Source organism: Hyla sarda, chromosome 3 (assembly GCF_029499605.1).
Source record: "Hyla sarda isolate aHylSar1 chromosome 3, aHylSar1.hap1, whole genome shotgun sequence".
Lineage (NCBI taxonomy): Eukaryota > Metazoa > Chordata > Amphibia > Anura > Hylidae > Hyla > Hyla sarda.
The window spans coordinates 240279588-240306375 of NC_079191.1; the positions used below are offsets into that span (position 1 = coordinate 240279588).

The 26788-nt window shown below is 39.9% G+C and overlaps 1 protein-coding gene across 7 annotated transcripts in view; it reads right to left on the minus strand.

The window, feature by feature from the left end:
* CDK19 (cyclin dependent kinase 19) overlaps window positions 1-26788 on the minus strand; it is a 438492-nt gene that overhangs the window by 329075 nt on the left and 82629 nt on the right. For all 7 annotated transcript variants that reach the window (XM_056566332.1, XM_056566331.1, XM_056566326.1 and 4 more), the window contains one exon: window positions 9143-9218. In XM_056566332.1, the coding sequence (XP_056422307.1) occupies window positions 9143-9218 (76 nt within the window). The remainder of the gene's footprint in view (window positions 1-9142; window positions 9219-26788) is intronic.

Sequence of the window (26788 nt, forward strand, 5' to 3'; positions counted from 1 at the left end):
AGGGAAGTCCTCTGCTCAGGAACATTTATAAGCAAGGCAATAATCCTAAAGCAATCATAAAACAGAAGGTTTAGGAACATGTTCATGATATAATTTAGCAATAATGATACATAACTGGTCTGTGCAAATGTCAAACTGCCAATATATTGACCATGGAATTTGTACTTCTGGCTGGCTCTCTATAGGTGACACAGGTAGGTCTGAGAAGGGCTCAAAGGGGTAACATGCTTCCACTGAAACCAATGGGAGCACTAACATGCTCAATAAAGCTCTTTCAATAATGGGAGCACTAACATGCTCCTAATTGATGAGAAATGTGCTTCAGACATACATGAATGTATGAAAATAAGTAGTAAAAATATGCTTTACAAAACCCATGCAAAGGAAAAAATGCCTCTGAAAACCACATGTAAAATGCGCACTTCTAAAGAATATCTGCCTTGTATTTTCAGATTTTTTTACACAGTGTGAATCTAGCCTTACTGTTATTGCATCAGAGCGTAACCATTATTTTATTTGATTTTTTTATATAAAAAATGTAATGTAAAACTATCTAAACAATGCAACAATGAAAAGAGTGAAAATAAGTAAATATATTTTATGTAGCAGTACAGTTTTAACAAAAATATGAAGCAAAAGAACTTCTCAGCAGGGAATCAAGTATCCCACTTAAACTAAGCTTTCTCATGTTGCCTGCAAGGAAAGTAATGCAAGGTATTTTCTGTGCATGCTGATTGTCTGCCAAGAATAGGATTTTATCACAATGGAGTATTATACAGGGTGATTAAAAAAGGATGGTGCAAAATTATAGCCTCGGTATTCATAATCCAGAGAACACAGAACAAATGTAAAAACATAAAAACACACTATCAAAGTTTCATCTATACACTACAAATGTTAAAGATAATTTCAATTGGTGACATGGCAGATGTCTAGGCAGTAGCCAGGTTCTGTCCAGAAGCTTGCCAGCATTTGGCAGAGAAAGTGGAGAAGTTGCCCATAGCAACCAATCAAATTGCTACTCTTTTTTCAGAGTTCTTTAAAAAAATAAAAAAATAAAAATGAACAAATCTATCCGATTGGTTGCTATGGGTAACTGCTCAACTTTTCCTTAGCACAGGTTTTGATAAATCTCCTCAAGTGACTTGCCTGTTTCAACTGGTCGTTTTAAGTTCCTGAAGCTGGGGGGACAGACACACCGAATTCTTAATGTAGCCCTACAGAAAAAAGGTGCAGGGTGATTGATCTTGCAATCATGGAGGCCAGTGTCACATTGGTTAATCTTTGTTTCTGGTACGGCCAATCCAACGTTTCATTCAGGTAATACACAAATGGAAATATGGAGGTGCACCCTCCTACTGATAGATTAAGATCTGACAAATGTAGGCAATTTGTAGCATAAGCCATTTCTTTAACCCCTTAAGGACATGCGCCGTAAATGTACGGCGCTGCTCAGGAGTACTTAGCGCACAGCGCCGTACATTTAAGGCCCAGCTTTCCTGGATCACCGCGTCTCCGGACACTGTGATCGGAACGGGATGACTGCTGATATCAGCCATCCCGGCATATCGCCCAGGGACCTCCCCCATGTCGGCGATCACGGAAAATCACCGGTCAATTCAGACCTGCGATTTTCCGCTATTCCGGGTCAATCGGGTCTCTGGTGACCCGGAAAAAAGGGTGAATGGGGCTGTCCGAGACAGCCCCATTCACCCATAACCAGCAGGAGTGAGGTGGCACGGGTGCCGCCTCATGATCACGTTCCAACTACCACTCCCTGCATGCCCTTTGGTAGTCTGTGCATGGTGGGGGTTGTAGTTTTGCAACAGCTGGAGGCACAATTTTTCTAAGAAAAAGTGTGCATTCACTGTTGCATAACTTCAACTCCCAGCATGCACAGACTACCAAAGGGCATGCAGGGAGTGGTAGCAGTGTGCCTCCAGCTGTTGCAAAACTACAACTCTCAGCATGCCCTTCTACTGTCAATGCATGCTTATTGTTACAGTTTTGCAACAGCTGGAGACTCATTGGTTGTGAAACCAAGTTTGTTACCTAACTACGTCTTTCTCAACCAGTGTCCCTCTAGCTGTTGCCAAAATACAACTCCCAGCATGCACTAAGAGACTGTACATGCTGGAGGCACACTGTTTGCAAAACACTGAGTTAAGTAACAAATGCTCAGTGTTTCGCAACCAATGTGCTTCCAGCTGTTGCATAACTACAACTCCCAGCATGCATGGTCTGTCAGTGCATGCTGGGAGTGCTAGTTTTGCAACAGCTGGAGGTCCCGTCCCCCCCCCCCCATGTGAATGTACAGGGTACATTCACAAGGGTGGGTTTACAGCAAGTTCTCTGCTGCAAATTTGAGATGCGGTAAATTTTCTGCCACAGCTCAAACTCCCAGCGAGAGACCGACTGTAAATCCACCAGTGTGAATGTATCCTAAAAACACTACACTACACTTCACAAAATAAAAAGTAAAACACTACATATACACATACCCCTACACAGTCCGCCCCCCCCCCCCCCCCCAATAAAAATAAATTTAAAAAAAAGGTTTGGAAGGCACCGTTTCCAAAACTGAGCCTCCAGCTGTTGAAAGACAACAACTCCCAGTATTGCCGGACAGCCACTGACTGTCCAGGCATGCTGGGAGTTTTGCAACAGCTGGAGACACCCTGTTTGGGAAACACTGCTGTGGGGTATTTTTGTGGTGGATTCAAATCCCCAATCTAGGCCTCAAATGCGCATGGTGCTCTCTCACTTCGGAGCCCTGTCGTATTTCAAGGAAACAGTTTAGGGCCACATATGGGGTATCTACGGTATGTACTCGGGAGAAATAGTGTTACAAATTTTGGGGGGCTTTTTCTCCTTTTACTCCTTATGAAAAGGTAAAGTTGGGGGTCTACACCAGCATGTTAGTGTAAAAAAAAAAAAATTACACTAACATGCTGGTGTTGCCCCATACTTTTAATTTTCACAAGCGGTAAAAGGAAAAAAGAAAGACCCCTAAAATTTGTAACGCAATTTCTCCTGAATATGGAAATACCCCATATGTGGGCGTAAAATGCTCTGCGGACACACAACAAGGCTCAGGAGTGCGAGCGCACTATGTACATTTGAGGTCTAAATTGGTGATTTGCACAGGGGTGGCTGATTTTATAGCGGTTCCAACATAAACGCAAAACAATAAATACCCAGATGTGACTACATTTTGGAAACTACACCCCTCACGGAATGTAACAAGGTGTATAGTGAGCCTTAACACCCCACAGGTGTTTGACAAATTTTTGTAAAATTTGGATGTGAAAATAAGAAAAAAAAAATTCCACTAAAATGCTGGTGTTACCCTACATTTTTCATTTTCACAAGGGAAGTAAGAACATACCTCATTTGTGGATATAAAGTGCTCTGCTGGCAAACTACAATGCTCAGAAGAGGAGGAGTGCCACTGGGATTTTGGAGAGAGAATGTGTCCGAAATTGAAGGCCATGTGTGTTTACAAAGCACCCATAGTGCCAGAACAGTGGACCCCCCCGACCCCCCCCCCCCCATGTGACGCACAAAGCATTTTCTTGCTTTGCCATTTTACTATCTTATCTCACATACAGTGACCCCCCGAAATACGATGGCCCCAACATAAGATCATTTCAACATGCGATGGATGTTGAAGGCAACATCAACATACAATGCTTTTGTATGTCGGGGCCATCGCATAAACGGCAATCCGGCAATCCGGCAGCGCAGCCTGCTTCTGCTGCCGCCGGATAGCTGCTTACTGTGCCCCGTATGCTTCGGTGATGGTCTCTTACCTGTCCCCGGTGCTCCTTGCCGTCCTTTTTGGGCTCCGCTGCATCACAGTCGCTCTCCATCATCGTCATCACGTCACCGCGCACGCCGTCCCGTCATCCAACAGGAGTGGCGTGCGTAGCGACGTGATGACGGCCATAAGGAACGACGATCCTGGGTAGCGGAGACAGTCTGGAGCGGTAGGGACACCACGGGGACGCGGCGACAGCGATGGACGGCGACATCCAGGGCAGCGGCGGGGACAGGTGAGTATACCTTCCTATATTTAACATTACACGGATCCCTCAACATACGATGGTTTCAACAAATGATGGTTCATTTGGAACAAATTACCATTGTATGTTGAGGGACCACTGTATTTAAAATTTGGCAGTTAAAAATGGAAGCTGTACTGTAATTGGTTGCTATGAGCAACTAAGCCAGTTTTGCTTTGATTTTCAGTCACTGGGCCATTTACTACTGATGTCATTCTAACTATGCCTTTACTTTTGAATATCCTTTCTGAATCACTTTGTATAATAAGCTCCATAACTAAAACTTCAATTATATCTGAACACATTCAAATCTCTACACTTCAAAAAGTTAGCAGAGTCTACAAAATAAAACAATATTGTATATAGGTCTGTTACGCTGGAAAAGTTGTTATTATCCTTTTTTCTTTTTTTTTCTGCTCTATAGAACAGTGTGACTTTGTGGCAAGGGAAGGGTGCATTTCCCTAGCTAATCCTGGAGAAACCTCCACCTGTGACCTAATTAACCCCTTAAGGACTCAGGGTTTTTCCGTTTTTGCACTTTCGTATTTCCCTCCTTACCTTTTAAAAATCATAACCCTTTCAATTTTACACCTAAAAATCCATATTATGGCTTATTTTTTGCGTCGCCAATTCTACTTTGCAGTGACATTAGTCATTTTACCCAAAAATGCACGGCGAAACGGAAAAAAAATCATTGTGCGACAAAATCGGGAAAAAAACGCCATTTTGTAAATTTTGGGGGCTTCCATTTCTACGCAGCGCATATTTCGGTAAAAATTACACCTTATCTTTATTCTGTAGGTCCATACGGTTAAAATGATACCCTACTTATATAGGTTTGATTTTGTCGCACTTCTGGAAAAAATCATAACTACATGCAGGAAAATTTATACGTTCAAAAATGTCATCTTCTGACCCCTATAACTTTTTTATTTTTCCATGTACAGGGCGGTATGAGGACTCATTTTTTGCGCCGTGATCTGAAGTTTTTATCGGTATGATTTTTGTTTTGATCGGACTTTTTGATCACTTTTTATTCATTTTTTTAATGGTATAAAAAGTGACCAAAATACGCTTTTTTGGACTTTGGAATTTTTTGCGCGTACGCCATTGACTGTGCGGTTTAATTAATGATATATTTTTATAGTTCGGACATTTACGCACGCGGCGATACCACATATGTTTATTTTTTATTTTTTTTACACTTATTTTTTTTATGGGAAAAGGGGGGTGATTCAAACTTTTATTAGGGAAGGGGTTAAATGACCTTTATTAACACTTTTTATTTTTTATTTTTTTGCAGTGTTATAGGTCCCATAGGGACCTATAACACTGCACACACTGATCTCCTATGCTGATCACTGGCGTGTATTAACACGCCTGTGATCAGCATTATCGGCGCTTGACTGCTCCTGCCTGGATCTCAGGCACGGAGCAGTCATTCGTCGATCGGACACCGAGGAGGCAGGTAAGGGCCCTCCCGGTGTCCGGTCAGCTGTTCGGGACGCCGCGATTTCACCGCGGCGGTCCCGAACAGCCCGACTGAGCAGCCGGGTCACTTTCAGTTTCACTTTAGAAGCGGCGGTCAGCTTTGACCGCCGCTTCTAAAGGGTTAATACCGCACATCGCCGCGATCGGCGATGTGTGGTATTAGCCGCGGGTCCCAGCCGTTGATGAGCGCCGGGAGCCGGCGCAGGACGTAAATATACGTCCTGCGTCGTTAAGGGGTTAATGAGGTAGCAGAAAGGGGAAGTGTGTTTAAAAGGAAGTCAGACAGTGTAGTCTGAGCTCTCCCCAGAAGACAGCAAGCTGGCTGTAGGGGGAGGCAGTGGTCCTGGTGAGGAACACACAGCCCGAGCTGTGAGTGGCCCCAACAGTGAAGTGTGGACGAGACACACAGCAAGTGGTTGCAAATGCTGTGTGTGAACAGTGAGTAGAAGGTTGCAGGAGGCATAAGTTTAACTGGCCAGGAAAAGCCCACAAGTTGATAGTCAGGGCATGCGGGATTGTTTAGTTAGTGACTAGACGGTCTAGGGTTTTGTTTGTTCTTGTCTTATGTTTTTATTTATCCTGCAACCTGTCTAATAAAGCTGGCAAGGGGCCGGACTTGTATAAAGTACTGTTGTTTGCCTACCGATTGAAGTGGAAACATGTCCTGTGGTGGTGTCAAAGACGATCCCAGAGCTATCCCCAGGGAGAAATCCTTACATTACAATGAATATATAACCAGACCAATAATTTTACATTGTTATTTTAGAAGTTCTTTACATGAATTACTGCTTTAGAGTAGGGTCACACAGAGAGCATCCACAGTATATTTCAGCCTGCGGATCCACCGATGGCAGGCACAAGAGCAAGCTCCCTGCTGCGGCTGGGTAGCTCTGCGTGTCCACTTGTAGCGGCAGATTTACCGCTGTTTACAAAATCCTATAAAATGTTTTAAGAAAGTCATCTAACATAATAAATGTTTACCTCTTAGAAAGTTTTGTTTGAAATGGTAAGTCTGTCCACACAAAGCACTATATACTTTATGTTTTTTTGTGTTTTTTTTTAGGGCTGCAAAGATTAATCGATAAAATCGATTAAATTCGATAACAGAATTCGTTGTCGATGAATCCAATTATCGAATAATCGCCCGATTCGTTGTCTGCGGCGGCAGTGAATGAATGAAGCTGACATGTCCCGCATCTAGGCTTCATTCATTCATCACCGCCGCCCGACATGTCCCTGCTGCATGTACCCGACGGAGATGAGCAGCAGAGAATAGACATGTCCCGCCCCTGCGCTAATTGTGCTAGAAGTAGAGCAGCTGCAGGGAAATGTCCGGCGGCGGCAGTGAATGGAAGTATCGGGCCAATACTAGCAATTTGCATGGTATCGGGCACTTGTTCAGTGTCCCAGATACCAAAACAGATACCTGCTTCTACCGTTCTCCCGTCCGCATCCCGTCCCATGGAGTAGCATGTGACACACATGTCACTCCACCTCCTCCACCGCGCCCAGCGTAACGCTACCGAGGAAGCAGAGTGACGTGTATGTCACATGCTCCTCCATAGGACGACATGATGCGGACGGGAGAACGGGGCAGAGGACAGCCGCAGGTGAGTGCTGTCTACAAGGGTGGGCGCTGCCGTCTACTGGAGGGGCTGCTACCAATGGCTGCTACACATGGGGGGTATCTGCAGAGAATTGCACCCTAGTGTCATCTACAGACACTAGGATGCAATGCTCTGCACATACCCCCATGTGTATAGTAATGTAAGTGTGTACTACATGCACACTGCTATACACATGGTAGTATCTGCAGAGCATTGCATCCTAGTGTCTGTACTACAGACACAAGGGTGCAACGCTCTGCATATACCCCTAAGTGTATATTGGTAAGCAGTGCACACCGCTTTACCCGTGGGGGTTTGTGCAGAGAATTCCACCCTTGTGTCTGTAGTACAGACACAAGGGTTCAATGCTCTGCCCATACCCACATGGGTAAAACAGTGGCCCTCATTTACTAAAAGTGGAGTGTTTATTGTGGTGTGTTTTCTATATCACTCCATTTTTTTCCCAGGCTTATTTACTAATCTGTCGCACATGTCGGTTATTTTTCTGTGGCACGTTTTTTTTGTGTCGCACAAACTCCAAACACATAAAACAAACTTTTTTTGGACCTTAAAGACCATTTATAAATAAAAATATATTTGTGTCAGGCAAAAGGTTTTGGACTAGTTTGTTGATAAACAGTTTAATTAATAAAAATTATTCAGGTGTTATAATGTTTAAAAAAAAAAAAAAAAAAAAAATTATCACCCAAACATTAAATACTTTATTCATAAAAGTGTTTAACTGTACAAAATGTTTTCCGATTATAAACCAAGTTACTGTCACACAAAACACAATGGTAAACAGCCCCTTGTTACAAATCACTCCATTTTTGGAATTTCACTCTGCCTCTTGGCTGTCAATTATTGTGTGAGGCAAACTCACACATTTTCTCGAGTGATTTTGGAAGTACTCCGTGTATTTTTTGTCGGTAAAATGCCCATTTTTGCATAAAACACGCCAATTTCAGAGTGAAAAAAAAACACTCCAAGTGTTTTCTAAAATGTCGGTTGTGCGACTAAAATTTGGTCGCAAAATTAGTTGCACAGACGTTGCGACCAAAATGTAGGCGCAATAATCGAGAAAAAGAGTCGGTTGGACTTTAGTAAATGAGAGCCAGTGTGTATGTAGTACATATACACTGCTATACACATGGGGGGTGCAGAGCATTGCATCCTAGTGTCTGTACTACAGACATGGGTTGGGTGCAATGCTCTGCAGTCTGCAAATACCCCCATGTGTATAGGAGTGCTATAGAAAAAAGTGTAAAATAAAAACAAATTAAATGTAAATAAACCGCACCCCAATAAAAATTAGCTCCACCTTTTCCTACTGCTATACAAAAAAATCGTAAAAAAAATATATATATATATATTTTTTTTTTTTTACATATCTGATACTGCCGCATTGCTTATTGTCTGAACTATTAAAATTAAATGTTAGTAAATCGTTAACATTTTAGTTTAATAATTCAGACAGTAACCCATGCAGCAGTATCAAATTTACGCTGGTTTCTGTACAGGATCATTAATAACGACCCTGTATAGCAACCGGCGCAAACTTAAAAAAAATAATAATAATAATTGCTGTTGTTTGGTCACATCACATGCTAGAATACTTTTAATATGGCCATTGTACATAATTCTTCAAGTAGAATCAGCTGAACCCCTTATTTTGTCATTTTTACGTTTTTTTGCGATTAATCGATAACTAATCGATTATTAAAATAATCATTAGCTGCAGCCCTAGTTTTTTTTTACAATTATCATAACAAAGCTTGGACAGTAATATATAGTTATTAGTGTAGTAAGCTATGGCTGCTTTTTTCTCCAGTGCATTTATATGTTCGAAATCTGCATTTTACAGAGTAGAAATGCATTATATGAACTGTATAACTGAAGGTGTGTGCTTATGTAGCATATGGTAATGGACAAATATAACATTAGTAATATACAAAAAAATTACAATTTATTAACACTTACTGCAATCTCTCTACAGGCTGACATGGATATCCCTGTACCTTCAATTTGCTTCAGTGCATATTCTTTTTCATCTTTTCTGAAAAAGTCAAATGTTATATTTATTATGTACTTTACGGTTATTCAACAAGATTGTCTATAATTTTTATTTTCTTGCAGTCAGGCTTGCTTATAAAATAAATAGGTGCTACTTACCCTTCAATACCTTATGGGCCTTCACTTTTTGGTCTCCTGTCTCGACACACAAAAGATTGCCAAAAATGTCTGCCCTGCCAATAACTGGCTAAGCCAAGTAAATGCAACTACTTCAGAATGACTTGTGCGTCAAGACAGGACCAGGCAGTGGAGAATAGGAGACACGGAGAGCAAAAGAATGGCATCGGTGGAGGAGGACTGGGAATTAAAGGGTAGCTCCCACCATCCTATTTTTTTTTTTTTTTGCTAGCCCGTTATTCCCCCCCGCTATGGCACTAGCCCGTTCCCTCCGCCCCGCATACCTTGTTCCCTCATTACACTTGCAGTTACTGCAGAGTCCGGCAGCGGGCGTGCATGTGCGGGAGGATGTGCGGGAGGAGTGGCCTCCCAGCCAGTGGCCAGGGAGCCAATGCACTCGCTCCCGCCTGTCTGATTGACAGGCAGGGAGCGAGTGCAGCCTAACTGAAAAAGGACGGATTGCCACTCCAAAATCAGTCCTTTTTCAGTAGCCAGTTTTTAAATGTAAATTAAACCTTTTTAATGAAAAAAAATAATAAAAGTATATTAGAGATATGTTGAAGTACATAAGTACTACAACATATCAAAAAATAAAGTTGGTGACAGTGCCCATTTAAACCTGACCCATTTAAAAATTATTTATTAAACAAATATTTATCCCTCAGATAACCACATAAATACATATCATATTAAAAAGACCATGAATAACTTAAAATGTATCACACCATTTTTATAACTACAAGCATTTAAAAAAATTGCTTCTTTGCCTAGATCTTGCTGTTACATACTTGTTATGGCTCCCCTGTTCTTCTTTTGATTTCTAATTTGAATGCCCACCTAATGTCTAAGTGCTGTGGTCAAACATGCTCAGGAGCTATGTCCCCCTGCCCAGATTTATTCATATACAGTGGGGATCAAAAGTTTGGGCACCCCAGGTAAAAATTTGTAATGTGCATAAAGAAGCTAAGGAAAGATGGAAAAATCTCCAGAAGGCATGAAATTACTGATTAGACATTCTTATAATATGTCAACAAAAGTTAGATTTTATTTCCATCATTTACACTTTCAAAATAACAGAAAACAAAAATATGGCGTCTGCAAAAGTTTGGGCACCCTGCAGAGTTAATATCTTGTACTGCCCCCTTTGGCAAGTATCACAGCTTGTAAACGCTTTTTGTAGCCAGCCAAGAGTCTTTCAATTCTTGTTGGAGGTATCTTTGCCCATTCTTCCTTACAAAAGTCTTCCAGTTCTTTGATATTTCTGGGCTCTTTGTCACCCACTGCTCTTTTTAGGTCTATCCATAGATTTTCAATTATGTTGAGGTGATTGGAGATTGTGAAGGCCATGACAAAACCTTCAGTTTACGCCTCTTGGTGTAATCTCCAGTGGATTTTGAGGTGTGTTTAGGATCATTATCCATTTGTAGAAGCCATCCTCTCTTTAACTTAAGTTTTTTCACAGATGGCATCAAGTTAGCATCCAAAATTTGCTGACATTTTATTGGATCCATTTTTCCTTCTACTCGTGAGATGTTCCCTGTGCCACTGGCTGCAATACAACCCCAAAGCATGACTGATCCACCCCCATGCTTAACAGTTGGACAGAGGTTCTTTTCATTAAATTCTGTTCCCCTTCATCAACAAACTTATTTTTGCTCATTCCGGACAAAAAGTTAAATTTTAACCTCATCGGTCCACAGAACTTGTTTCCAAAATGCATCAGGCTTTGTCTATATGTTCATTTGCAAAGTTCAAACACTGATTTTTGTGGTGAGGATGTAGAAGAGTTATTCTTCTGATGACTCTTCCATGAAGACCATATTTGTACAAGTATCTCTTTATAGTGGAATAGTGTACCACAACTCCAGTGTCTGCCAGATCTTTCTGGAGGGATTGTGCAGTCAAACGTGGGTTTTGAATTGTTTTTCTCACAATCATGTGAGCTGTTCTGTCTGATATTTTCTTGGTCTTCCAGATCTTGCTTTAACTTCCCCTGTTCCTTAATTACATTCCAAACAAAGGATATTGACATCTGAAAACGTTTTGCTATCTTCTTATAGCCTTCTCCAGCTTTGTGAGCGTCAACTATTTTCAGTTTCAGATTTCTAGACAACTGCTTAGAAGAAACCATGGTGCTGATTGTTGGGGCAAGGTCAGATGAGTCTTGGCATTTAAAACCTTTGAGATTGACATCACCTGGTCTTCCCAGATGATGATTGAGAACAATCCATGACACTGGTAGGTCTCAGCTTTGCAAAGGGGGCAGTGCATGCCATATTTTTGTTTTCTTTTATTTTGAAAGTGTAAATGATGGAAATAAAATCTAACTTTTGTTGACATATTATGTCTAATCTGTAATTTGATGCCTTTTGGAGATTTTTCCATCTTTCCGTGGTTTCTTTATGCACATTAATACAAAATTTCACTTGGGGTGCCCAAACTTTTGATCCCCACTGAACTGTATTGGCAGTCGAGTGTTTCACATTACTGTGCAGGAACAAATACTAGGTGGATGCTCTAAAAGTGAATTAAAAGACAACAAGGGGTGTCATAAATATAAACCAGCAATATAAAAGTCCATAACAAAAAATAAATGTATTCAGACAGAAATGTTGGATTGGCAAAACTTGGCATGAATTATGTCTCTGGCAGATATGTAAAGGATTACAGGTTTAGTTTGATGACACACTGGGTCTTACCCCAAGGGGGCATAAAGGTGCGTCCCGTGCTGCCCAATACATAAGGCTCCGATTAGGTTTTCACAAAGTTTTTTTCTGGCATTTTTTTTTTGGTAAACTGACACTGCAGATTCTAAGCCAAAGTCAGAAGTGTATCCAGTAGGAAGGAGAAGTTTAAGTCCTTCCTTTATATTTCCTATTCCTTTTTGGCTTTGATTCAAAAACTGTAGTAGCAGTTTTCCAAAAAACTCCAGAAAAAACTTGTGTGGAAACCTAGTCTCTCAGAGGCAACTTTTGGGTAGTGTATTGCTAGATATTCCTTTACAAAAATAAAAAGAAAGAAAATCCCAAGTAGATCATGTTTTGAACCCCCTTTATAAAACTTCACCTTTTTTACAAGTACTTAAAATGTATACCAGAATTGGTGTGTATAACATATATAAGACACAAAGCATCTTTCCTCTATCATGAATAAGTTTGCTTAAATGGAATCATATTCCTGGCTTTCTTGTGAGTCCTTGTACTATTCTACTCCCCATACTATGTCTATTCATGCTGTTTTAAATATTTGAAACAATTATCCATTTACAGTCCTGAGTTGCAAGAGTTCATTTTAGAAGTTCTCATAGCTCTCCTATGAGCTTTCACATAACTATATTGCCTTTAACCCCTTAAGGACCCTTCCCATTTTAACCTTAAACGGGTACTCCGGTGGAAAACTTTTTTTATATCAACTTGTGCTAGAAAGTTAAACAGATTTGTAAATGACTTCTATTAAAAAATCTTAATCCTTTCAGTACTTCTGAAGTTTAGGTTGTTCTTTTCTGTCTAAGTGCTCTCTGAAAACACCTGTCTCGGGAAACACCCAGTTTAGAAGAGGTTTGCTATGGGGATTTGCATCTAAACTGGGTGTTTCCCGAGACAGGTGTCATCAGAGAGGATTTAGACAGAAAAGAACAACCTTAACTTCAGAAGCTCATAAGTACTGAAAGGATTAAGATTTTTTAATAGAAGTAATTTACAAATCTGTTTAACTTTCTGGAGCCAGTTGATATATATATATATATATATATATATATATATATATATATATATATATATATATAAGCTTTTTCCTGGATAACTCCTTTAAAAGAGCAGTGCGTGACAGACAGCCCAGAAATCTCAAAGAACTGGAAGACTTTTGTAAGGAAGAATGGGCAAAAATACCTCAAACAAGAATTGAAAGACTCTTGGCTGGCTACAAAAAGCGTTTACAAGCTGTGATACTTGCCAAAGGGGGCAGTACAAGATATTAACTCTGCAGGGTGCGCAAACTTTTGCAGACTCCATTTTTTTGTTTGTTATTTTGAAAGTGTAAATGATGAAAATAAAATCTAACTTTTGTTGACATATTATAAGAATGTCTAATCTGTAATTTGATGCCTTTTGGAGATTTTTCTGTCTTTCCTTGGCTTCTTTATGCACATTAATACAATTTTTTACCTGGGGTGCCCAAACTTTTGATCCCCACTGTAATTCTGTGGTTGTTAAGGGGTTAAGGGTATGTTTACACAATGGAATTTGCAGAATTTCCATGCAGAATTCTAATGCGGAATTCCACACAGAGATTCCGCAACAGCAGAGTCCTATCGATATCAATGAGATTCTGCTGCGTTGTGCACACTGCAGAATTTCTGCAGCAGTTGTTTCTACTGCGGAAAATTACGATTCTGGAGTCCGCAAAAAAAACAAATTAGACCTGTCTAATCTTTCTGCGGAGTCTTTTATAGGGTATATTAATAACTGTCAATCTGAAATTTACCCAGGAGTGGAAAGATGTTCAGATCTCATTTCTTGACCTTTGGTTAACTGCTTGTTACGAAAGGTATGTTGGTGAGAGGCAAATGGAACCACACACAGATAGGAACCCAATAGCAAGGAATACTGTATTGAGAGCTAACTCGTGTCACCCTTGACATAACAGTGTACCAGTAGGAGAGTTAAAGACAGCCAGGTAGAACTGCTCTTCTAAAGTGTGGTTTTATCATGAAAATCGAACATGATGTTCGACCGTTTAAGAGCTATAGGTTATCCTGAGTGATTTTTAGCTAGTGCAAGACTTAGAAAATTTGGTGTCACTGCATTCATTCCGTTTCCTGTCATTGACAGCCAGTGACCATCTACTTTGTTTGCATTGGTTATGTGAATAAGAAACCTTGATATCTGTGAAGTAGAACCATATCATCTTTACTGATTAGCCCAGGCTCTGCTTGAGATCCAATGTAGATGTCAGGTTTGAGTAAAGAGACCTCATGGTGAAAACTTTAATCCTGCCTTTGTAATAGAGCGCACACTGCCCCAACTGCTGCTGTGCTGATCCATGAAGAGCCATTGCATACAAGTTTGTCACCCCTAGTAGTGATACAAAGGACACTAACAGCTTAGTGAAATGTGTAGGACATCCTGCGGTCACATTCATTCCCTCTCATGGCAGGGCTTCCAAATGGCATTATTTCCAGCAGAATAATGCTCGCCCACACACAGCAAGGGTTTATCAGGAATGTCTGCGATAGATTGCTACACTTGGTCTGCCCATTAAACAGAGCTTCAGCAACCTACAAGTGTGCAGGCTTTACAGGCCCAGATGCAACATCTGTAGGCAAATATGCTGCAGGATGACATATGAAACCTGTATGTCTCCATGTCATCATATCTAATATAGCGGCCCTACATGGTATTAGATCCTTTTTGCAATTGTACAGTTTTACTCAATAAATTTATCCTTTGACTCTAATATGGTAATCACTTACATACAACAGGTGAAAGTATTGAACATGTTACGATTTTTTTCTCACCCAAATAATCCATATATACAAAGAAGCCAAATCAAATAAGCATAGAAATTAAGTTATGTGTAATAATGTGAAAAGCCACAGGAAAAAGTATTGAACAAATGATGGGAGGTGCAAAAAGGCATGAAAGCAAAAAAAAAAAAAAAAATTGCGGAAATCCGTTAATAAAAAGCAATACAGCCCCTTGTCAGTACAAATTAATATCAGCTGGTTCAGTCCCAGGTCAATTGCCAAGACACATCTCATGATGAGTAAAAGCAAAGAGCTGTCTAATGACCTTTTTGTTGAAAAACAAACAATGGCGTCAGTTCAAGGTGCATTTCTAGGCTACTGAATGTTCCAGTGAGCACTGTTGAGGCCATACTACGGAAGTGGAAAGGCATTCATTTCACAATAAATTTGTCTCGACCAGGTGCTCTCCGCCATATTTCTAAGGAGTGACAAGAATAGTAAGAATTGTCCAAGAGCCAAGGACCACTTGTTGAGAGCTTCAAAAAGACCTGGAACTAGCAGGTTCTGTTGTCTCAAAGAAAACAGTAAGTAATGCATTCCGCCACCATGGCTTGCATGCATGCTCATCATGCAAGACTCCATTGCTGAAAAAAAAGGATGTTGAAGCTCCCTTAAAGTTTGCTGCACAACATGTAGAAAAGCCAGTGAAATAAAGGAGGAATATAGTGTGATCAGATGAGAACAAAATTGAGCTGTTTGAATGCCATAATATAAACCATGTTTAGAGAAGAAATTACACTGCACATCACCCTAAAAACACTATATCAACAGTAAAGTTTTGAGTGGGAAACATCATGGTGAGGGGCTGCTTTTCAGTAATTGGTACTGGCAAACTTCAAATAATTAGAGGATAGATGAATAGGCAAATTCACAGACATTCTTGACAAAAATCTGCTGTCACCTATCAGGATGATGAAGATGAGACTGTCAAGGATGGGTGCGGATAAGGCCTTAAAATGTGCGTGACTGCTGCTGTATACTGCTGAGTGCCGGCACAAGGAATACACACCAGACAGAATGTTGGTATAATATCTCCTTCTCAGCATACTGGCTGAGGAGCTGCCCCAAGGAGTTCTGTTTATTACACAGAAGTACATTGTTTTTACATTTGACAAAAAGGGAGGTTAAGTTATGACATCAAAATCATCATGTTACATTTGGATTGGTTATTTGAGCTTTATCTTTGTATATATTAGCATATTTAAGCATTTATTTATTTCTTGGCCAAAGTTCAGTTATGCGGCTCTTTTACTCTGAAACTGGAAAAACACAGATCTTTGTCCTTCCATACAATGTGTATCTTCTTCAAAAGTTTTTTTTTCTTCTGACGTCTCATCTTGGGCCTCCTGGCGTCATTCCAAGGTCTTCATCTTAGTTGCAAGCAAATAGTATATATCTTTTTTCAGCATTAGAAATGGCATATAAATATATAAGTATTAATATATATTGTGAATTCGGGTAGAAAACTGACATGGTGCACATCTACAATCTTGTATAATGATCTGATTGCTTCTCAGCATAATATCAAAAACTAACAGGTTGTTAGTATACATTTTTGATCAAAAAGTACAAGCCCACTCGCCACATCAAGGCCACCTATTTAGAGTGGGTCCCTAACGTCCCTAGCATAAAATGGCGTAGCACTGGACGGCGACCACCACCGCCGCGACATTAATATATATTGATTGGCAGTCAGAATCCTTTTAACCCCTTAACGACGCAGGACGTATATTTACGTCCTGCGCCGACTCCCGCGATATGAAGCGGGATCGCGCCGCGATCCTGCATCATATCGTGTCGGTCCCGGCGCTCATCAACGGCCGGGACCCGCGGCTAATACCACACATCGCCGATCGTGGCGATGTGCGGTATTAACCCTTTAGAAGCGGCGGTCAAAGCTGACCGCCGCTTCTAAAGTGAAACTGAAAGTATCCCGGCTGCTCAGTCGGGCTGTTCGGGACCGCCGCGGTGAAATCGCGGCGTCCCGAACAGCTGACCGGACACCTGGAGGGCCCTTACCTGCCTCCTCGGTGTCCGATCGACGAATGACTGCTCCGTGCCTGAGATCCAGGCAGGAGCAGTCAAGCGCCGATAATGCTGATCACAGGCGTGTTAATACACGCCAGTGATCAGCATAGGAGATCAGTGTGTGCAGTGTTATAGGTCCCTATGGGACCTATAACACTGCAAAAAAATGTAAAAAAAAAGTGTTAATAAAGGTCATTTAACCCCTTCCCTAATAAAAGTTTGAATCACCCCCCTTTTCCCATAAAAAAAATAAAACAGTGTAAAAAAAATAAAAAATAAACATATGTGGTATCGCCGCGTGCGTAAATGTCCGAACTATAAAAATATATCATTAATTAAACCGCACAGTCAATGGCGTACGCGCAAAAATTTCCAAAGTCCAAAAAAGCGTATTTTGGTCACTTTTTATACCATTAAAAAAATGAATAAAAAGTGATCAAAAAGTCCGATCAAAACAAAAATCATACCGATAAAAACTTCAGATCACGGCGCAAAAAATGAGTCCTCATACCGCCCTGTACATGGAAAAATAAAAAAGTTATAGGGGTCAGAAGATGACATTTTTAAACGTATAAATTTTCCTGCATGTAGTTATGATTTTTTCCAGAAGTGCGACAAAATCAAACCTATATAAGTAGGGTATCATTTTAACCGTATGGACCTACAGAATAATGATAAGGTGTAATTTTTACCGAAATATGCACTGCATAGAAACGGAAGCCCACAAATTTACAAAATGGCGTTTTTTTTCTGATTTTGTCGCACAATGATTTTTTTTTCCGTTTCGCCGTGCATTTTTGGGTAAAATGACTAATGTCACTGCAAAGTAGAATTGGCGACGCAAAAAATAAGCCATAATATGGATTTTTAGGTGGAAAATTGAAAGGGTTATGATTTTTAAAAGGTAAGGAGGAAAAAACGAAAGTGCAAAAACGGAAAAACCCTGAGTCCTTAAGGGGTTAATCAACTTGTCAAGACGAGGTTGGACATTTTAGCAAGACAGTTTCACAGAAAGAAAATAAAGCTGCTAAAATGGCCCAGCCAATTACTTGACTTAAATCCCACTGAGAATCAATGAAAAGAACTGAAGCTTAAGAATCATATAGGAGGTCACTGAACCTTCAAGATTTGAAGACTGCTTGTGTGGAAGAATGGGCCAAAAGCACACACTAGAGCAATGCGTGCAAATAGTTTATCCATATAGGAGCTGTCATTACCAAAAAAAGGTTTTTGTACAAATACTAAATACATTTCAGTAATTGTGTTCAATACTTTTTCCCTATGTCATTTAACACTAATGTACATAACTTACTTTCTAGCTTATTTGTATGGATTACTTGGGTTGTTACCAACATATGGTGAAAATTTCATCTCAGTAGAGCACCTTTAGAAATATATTTGGTGAGAAAAATGTTCACTTATTTCACCTGTTGTATATCTTCATTACATTCACACACATAAAGGTTAAGTCAATCCAACAAACTCTTTCTTGGTGTATCACTAATTATATGTCAATGAGTGTAAGGGCATTTAAAAAAAAAAAAAACACATATAAGGTTGGGTTCACACCACGTCTTTGCAATACAGTTCCTGTATCAGTGTTACGCCGAGCGTTCCAGGTCCCCGCTCCTCCCCGGAGCGCTCACAGCGTTCTCCTGTTCGCAGCGCCCCGGTCAGACCCGCTGACCGGGTGCGCTGCGATAATGTCCCCAGCCGGGATGCGATTCGCGATGCGGGACGCGCCCGCTCGCGGTGTGCATCCCGACCCGCTTACCAGACTCGCTCCCCGTCTGTGCTGCCCCGGCGTGCGCGGCCCCGCTCCCTAGGGCGCGCGCGCGCCGGGTCTTTGCGATTTAAAGGGTCGGTGCGCCACTGATTGGCGCATGGGTTTTAATTAGTGTGTTCACCTGTGCACTTCCCTATATTACCTCACTTCCCCTGCACTTCCTTGCCGGATCTTGTTGCCATTGTGCCAGTGAAAGCGTTCCTTGTGTGTTCCTAGCCTGTGTTCCAGACCTCTTGCCGTTGCCCCTGACTACGATCCTTGCTGCCTGCCCTGACCTTCTGCTACATCCGACCCTGCTCTTGTCTAATCCCTTGTACCGCGCCTATCTCAGCAGTCAGAGAGGTTGAGCCGTTGCCGGTGGATACGACCTGATTGCTATCGCCGCTGCAAGTCCATCCCGCTTTGCGGCGGGCTCTGGTGAAAACCAGTAGCAACTTAGAACCGGTCCACCGACACGGTCCACGCCAATCCCTCTCTGACACAGAGGATCCACCTCCAGCCTGCCGAATCCTGACAATCAGGTTTTGAATTAAAAACGGATTCCTCAAAACCGAACTAAACTAAACAGAACTAAACTGTATCAAAACGTGTGTACAAATTTTAATCCGTATATGGTTGACAACCCTAGATGGTTTGAAAGAGGACGTCGGTTGCATCCGTTTTTTAAGAAAAAAAAGTATACGTTTTTAACTTTTCATTCCATTATGAATAAAGTTTCACTTGTTTGATTGAAATTCCAAGAAAAAAAACTGTGCAAAGCCAAAAACCATATGGTGAAAACCGGATGGAACCGTACGCACATACGGTTCTGTGCGGTTCCCATTGACTCCCATGTTTTAAAAAAAACTTATATGTTTCAATACGGTTTTTCACCTGGACCAAAAACCATGGTAGGCTAAGGTTTTGGGTACAGGCAAAAAACTGACAAAACAGTACAGGTTGCAAAATGGACACAACCTGATGCATCTTTTGGCATACGGTTTTCAATGGAGAGTCAATGCATATGGTTTTCAATACGGTTCCGTACGGTTTTCAAATTGAAAACATATATGGGAACTGTATTGCAAAAACGTGGTGTGAACCGAGCCTAACTGAAAAGTTTTTCACATCACGATTTTGCCATACAGTTTTGCATCAGTTTTTTTTTTTTTTTTGCAGAATGTATGCTTTAAAAGCTGACAAAACTGTATGCAAAGGTGTGCTCTGAAATGAAACTGCATTGTTCTCTGAAATGTAACTATGATTTAAAGCCGTATTGTGGTTTTTAATTTAGCGGTCCGGTTGCAACAGTTTTTGTAAAAAAAAATATATATTATACTTTTTTTGAAGCACGATCACGGGGATCCGATGAGACAAGATGGTGAACGGAGAGCTCATCACCTGCTTCAGGCCCTTCCAGCAATCCTATTGTACAGCCTGCCATTTTGGCAGACTATACAAGTAGACCGCCGATATTACTTTTCAGTGCTATGGCAATGCATAGCACTGAACAATAATAGAAATCAATATATTGCCAGAATAAGGGACCCCAGCCGATTTCAGTAGCTGGGGGCCTCCGCTTAAAGCTGGCAGCAGAGTCTATAGGGACATTTGAATGGTCCCCGGGAGTAAAGTGGTATGGATCCTTCTCCCCTCCCCCAGCAGCGTGAATGCGCTGTCGGGCTAGCCAGAGGGCCTACCTACCATTCCATGGTGTGCATAGCTCTGCAATTGATAGAGCCTTTCTGCACGGTCTGTCAAGCAAATGCACAGCACATACAGTAGATCAGTGTAGTTCAATTGTATTGATCTATATAAGGAATCAAATGATTACGTACTCATAAAAGTCTCCTGGGGGACCACCATAGTGTAAAAAAAGAAAAAAAAAATACACCACACACATTTTTGGAAATATTTTATTATATCTTTTCATGTGTCAACACTGAAGAAATTACATAATGCTACAATGTGAGTGCACAGCCAGTATAACAATGTCTAATGTTGTGTCCACTCAAAATAACTTCACACACAGTCTAAATCTTGGCAACAAAAGTAGGTACACCCCTAAGTGGAAATGTCCAAATTGGGCCCAATTAGCCTTTTTCTTTCCTTGTGACTTGTTAGTGTTACAAGGTCTCAGGTGTAAATGGAGAGCAGGTCTTAAAATTATTTAATTTAAGGTATCTTAAATTGTGTTATTGATTTTATACTCCCAATAATTGAAGTTTAACATGGTACCGCATGGCAAAGAACTCTTTGGGGATCTAAAAAATAATCTACATTAAAATGGCCTTGGTTATAAGTATATTGTCAAGACCCTAAAACTGAGCACTAACACTGTGGACAAAAGCATATAGCAGTCTCACAGTACGGGTTCCACTCAGAACAGGCATCAACCTGGTGGAGCAAAGAAGATGAGAGCATGTGTTCAGTGTCATATTCAGAGGTGGTCTTTGGCTAATAGACGTAAGAGTGCTGCCAGAAGTTGAAGGGCTGGGGGGTCAGCCAGTCAGTGCTCAGGCCATACTCCTAGCACTGCATCAAATTGCCCTACATGTCTGTTGTCCGAGAAGAACGCCTCTTCTAAAAATTATGCACAAGAAAGTCAACAAACAGTTTGCTGAAGAAAAGCAGACTAAGGACATGGATTACTGGAAATATGCCCTGTGGTCCGAAGAGACCAAGATAAAACTTCTTTGTACTCTTCACCCGGTTTCTGCCACACATGCTTGACACCATCTGAACCAAAGACAAGTGTGTCTTGCCTACAGTTAAAGGGGTTATCCTGGGAAAAACTATATATATATATATATATATATATATATATATATATATATATATATATATATCTCAATTGGTTCTAGAAAGTTAAACAAATTTGTAAATTACTTCTATTAAAAAATCTTAATCCTTTCAGTACTTATGAGCTTCTGAAGTTAAGGTTGTTCTTTTCTGTCTAAGTGCTCTCTGATGACACGTGTCTCCGGAACCGCCCAGTTTAGAAGCAAATCCCCATAGCAAACCTCTTCTAAACTGGGCAGTTCCCAAGACACGTGTCATCAGAGAGCACTTGACAACCTTAACTTCAGAAGCTCATAAGTACTGAAAGGATTAAGATTTTTTAATAGAAGTAATTTACAAATCTGTTTAACTTTCTGGAGCCAGTTGATATATTAAAAAAGTTTTTTCCTGGATAACCCCTTTAGGACCCAGCCATTTTACACCTTAGGACCTGCCCATTTTTTGCACATCTGACCACTGTCACTTTAAACATTAATAACTCTGGAATGCTTTTAGTTATCATTCTGATTCAGAGACAGTTTTTTCGTGACATATTCTACTTTAACATAGTGGTAAAATTTTGTGGTAACTTGCATCCTTTCTTGGTGAAAAATCCCAAAATTTGATGAAAAATTTGAAAATTTAGCATTTTTCTAACTTTGAAGCTCTCTGCTTGTAAGGAAAATGGATATTCCAAATAATTTTTTTTTATTCACATATACAATATGTCTACTTTATGTTTGCATCATAAAATTGATGTGTTTTTACTTTTGGAAGACACCAGAGGGCTTCAAAAGTTCAGCAGCAATTTTCCAATTTTTCTCAAAATTTCAAAAAATCACAAATTTTCAGGGACCAGTTCAGGTTTGAAGTGGATTTGAAGGGTCTTCATCTTAGAAATACCCCACAAATGACCCCATTATAAAAACTGCACGCCCCAAAGTATTCAAAATTACATTCAGTCAGCATTTTAACCCTTTAGGTGTTTCACAGGAATAGCAGCAAAGTGAAGGAGAAAATTCACAATTTTCATTTTTTACACTCGCATGTTCTTGTAGACCAAATTATTGAATTTTTACAAGGGGTAAAAAGGAGAAAATGTATAGTTATATTTTTAGCCCAATTTCTCTCGAGTAAGCACATACCTCATATGCCTATGTAAAGTGTTCGGCGGGCACAGTAGAGGGCTCAGAAGCGAAGGAGCGACAAGGGGATTTTGGAGAGTACGCTTTTCTGAAATGGTTTTTGGGGGGGCATGTTGCATTTAGGAAGCCTCTATGGTGCCAGAACAGCAAAAAAAAAAACACATGTCATACCATTTTGGAAACTAGACCCCTTGAGGAACGTAACAAGGAATAAAGTGAGCCTTAATACCCCACAGGTGTTTCACGACTTTTGCATATGTAAAAAAATAAAATAAAAATTTCACTAAAATGTGTGTTTCCCCCCAAATTTCACATTTTTGCAAGGGTTAATAGCAGAAAATACCCCCCCAAATTTGTAACCCCATCTCTTCTGAGTATGGAGGTACCCCATAAGTTGACCTGAAGTGCACTACGGGCGAACTACAATGCTCAGAAGAGAAGGAGTCATATTTGGCTTTTTGAGAGCAAATTTTGCTCGGGGGCAGGTCGCATTTAGGAAGCCCCTATGGTGCCAGGACAGCAAAAAAAAAAAACACATGGCATACCATTTTGGAAACTAGACCCTTTGAGGAACGTAGCAAGGAATAAAGTGAGCCTTAATACCCCACAGGGGTTTCACGACTTTTGCATACGTTAAAAAAAAAAACTAGACCCCTTGAGGAACGTAACAAGGGGTACAGTGAGCATTTACCCCCCACTGGTGTCTGTCAGATCTTTGGAACAGTGGGCTGTACAAAATTGTTTATTTGCACAGGCCTGACCAAAACCCTATTAAGCATCTGTGGGGCATCAGCTCTTGATGACATTATGGAGGATTGGAAGAGGACTCCAGTGGCAACCAATGAAACTTCATTGAACTCCATGCCCAAGAGGCTTAAGGCAGTGCTGAAAAAGACATGGACAGCAACATTAAACCCTGTTATTTAGGCTGTGCACTCACTACTTTGCCTTGTAGTCATTATTTTAGTGTTGTCACAACAAAAGATATTAATAAAATATTTATAAAAATGTAGGGGGTGTACACACTTATGTGAGATACTGAACATTAACCATTTCCACATTAAAAGGTTAACATCCCCTTTTCAAATGAAAAATATTTGACTATATATAAATATAATATAAATCTAATAAAAATAAACATAATTGGTATCGCTGCATGTGAAATTGTCCAAATTATCGAAATTTAAAACACTACTCCTCCCATTGGCGAATGGTGTGAATGCCCCCCCCCCCCAAAAAAAAAAAAAAAAAACAGTTAGCAAACCCCAGAATTGCATGTTTTTGTTGTTTTTTTAAATCACATGCTGTCCTTGAAAAAATGGAGCAAACAGTGAGCCCAGTCCAATTACCTAAAAATTAAAAAGTTATAAGGGTCAGAAAGTAGCATTTAAAAAAATTCTAACATGTTGAATTTTTTTTAACCCCTTAAGGACTCAGCATTTTTCCGTTTTTGCATTTTCATTTTTTCCTCATCACCTTCTAAAAATCATAGCGCTTTCAATTTTGGCTTATTTTTTGCGCCACCAATTCTACCTTGTAGTGACAGTCATTTTACCAAAAAATGCACAGCGAAATGGAAAAAAAATTCATTGTGCGACAAAATTGAAGAAAAAATTTCATTTTGTCACTTTTGGGGGCTTCCGTTTCTACACCGTGCATTTTTCAGTAAAAATGACACCTTATGTTTATTCTGTAGGTCCATACAGTTAAAATGATACCCTACTTATATAGGTTTGATTTTGTTGTACTTCTGAAAAAAATCATAACTACATGCAGGAAAATTCATACGTTTAAAATTGTCATCTTCTGACCCCTATAACTTTTTTATATTTCCGCGTATGGGCCGGTATGTGGGCTCCTTTTTTGCGCCGTGATCTGAAGTTTTTATCGGTACCATTTTTGCATTGATCAGACTTTTTGATGACTTTTTATAAAAAATTTTATGATATAAAAAGTGACCAAAAATACGCTATTTTGGACTTCGGAATTTTTTTGCGCGTGCGCCATTGACCGTGCGGTTTAATTAATTATATATTTTTATAGTTCGGACATTTATGCACGCGGCGATACCATGTATGTTTATTTTTATTTACACAGTTTTTTTATGGGAAAAGGGGGGTGATTCAAACTTTTATTAGGGAAGGGGTTAAATGACCTTTATTATTTATTATTTTTCCACTTTTTTTGCAGTGTTATAGCTCCCATAGGGACCTATAACACTGCACACACTGATCTTTTACCCTGATCCCTGCAAAGCCATAGCTTTGCATGAATCAGTGCATGAGTCCTAACTCTCATAGTGCAGCCTGGACACTGACAAGCACAGCGCATCTCCCTGCATGTCAATCAGACAGACAGAAGCGAGCGCTGTGCATGCTGCATGGCACACCACAGCTACATTGAACACTGCCTGCAGTGAGGAAGCTTTGAAAGAGGATTTTGAAGGAAATACTGGGCGGAAATGAAAAAGAAAAACTGCCGGGGGTAGGTAATGAAGAGGGCAACATACCAGCAGCATAATATAAAGCAATGGAGATGGTGGCAGGTACTCTTTCAACATGACAGGAACTATACAAATGGATATTGTTGTAATCACAACAACATAAAGAATAAAGCTAACATGTTAGCTTCACCGCACAAGTAACAGTGTAAGGATGTGTCCACACTGCGGAATCTCTGCTCGTTGAATTCAGCAGGCGGTGATTCTGCCTGGCGGCCGCCGCCGTGTGTTCTTCGGCACTAGGGCCGTGGGACACTGAGCCGTCACCATTGAGGGCTATGCAGTGCTCGCGGAATCTGTGCAAAGTATGAACATGTTCTTTCTTTGCACGGAACAGTTTCAGCAGCGGAATTGTCTGCCGCTGAAATTCCGCAGTGTGAACGGGTTTCGCGGAGATCCATTAACATTAATGTTAAGTTCAAACGCGGAATTCTGCAGTAATTCCATAGTATGAATGCACCCTAAATATAAAGCCCCTCCCCAAATTAGCAATATATATATATATATATATATATATATATATATATATTGTTTTTTCAATTTAATCTCACAAATCGCTTTTCCCAGTTTCAGAGCATATGTTATGGAAAAGTAAAGGAAGTCATTACAAAGTATAATTGGTCCCACAAAAAACATGCCTTCATATTGGAGTGTAGATGAAAAATCTAAATTTAGCATTATGACTATTAAAGGACAAGTGGGGAAAAAAAAAAAAGCAAACACAAAAATTGTTAAAATAATATATGTAACAGAAGGTCTGTTAGTTGTTTTGCGCTCCGACAACTGTTGAGAGCACTGTAGTAGGATGGGGTGAAAAAAATTAAGTGTAAACATACCTTGAATTATCTCAAGGACAGTAATAAATATAATTAAAAAATATATAAAATAAATAAGTAATGGTTTGCTGAGACCATGCTTCAAATAACTCCCCTCACAGGGCCCTTGTGTGAGGAATATTTTAATACAATTCACATACAATAAACATTGTGGATGAGGTAGTTACATGATAATGTCCAGAGCAGAAAGTAAAAAAATATATGAATTTGCCACTTTGGGAGGACTAAATTCCAGTTTTGAACTGTTTGGATTTTTGTAGGGGATGGATTTGGCTCTAGTAGGGCCTTGTATAAAATGGGGACATCTGCTACAGCCGACTCCATCCAATACTAATGACATCTTCGTGTACACTGTGAATTTTGTGGTTTCTGTTCTAATTTTAATTTTTAATGATCATTTGTAAAAAAAAATTTTCATCGTTATTTATTTTTGATTATTTCATCTTTATACGGATAATCTTCATTTTCTTTTTTGTATTTATTTTTATTTATTCATTTTTGTATTATTTCACTTCTAATATGATCATTCCATTTCTATTTTTATGCCTTTTTATGTATTTGTCACCTATTACTTTTGGTTTAAGTTATTGATATTGATAAACATATAAATGCCGTATTGTGTGAACAATTTATACTATTAGGTGTGAATAGAGGTCTACTTATAACATGAATGAATGTCGTTTCCCTATTCCTGTAATCCATATCTTCCTTTGGGGACTCCACTATTCATCCGCCAATTAAGACCGTGCAGTTATAAATACGATGAACTTTATTCCTTTTGTCAGCATAACTACTGAGGAAGAGGTCGAAAACTTTATGCCAAAGTACCCTGAAACGCATTTAGTTATATGCAGAAG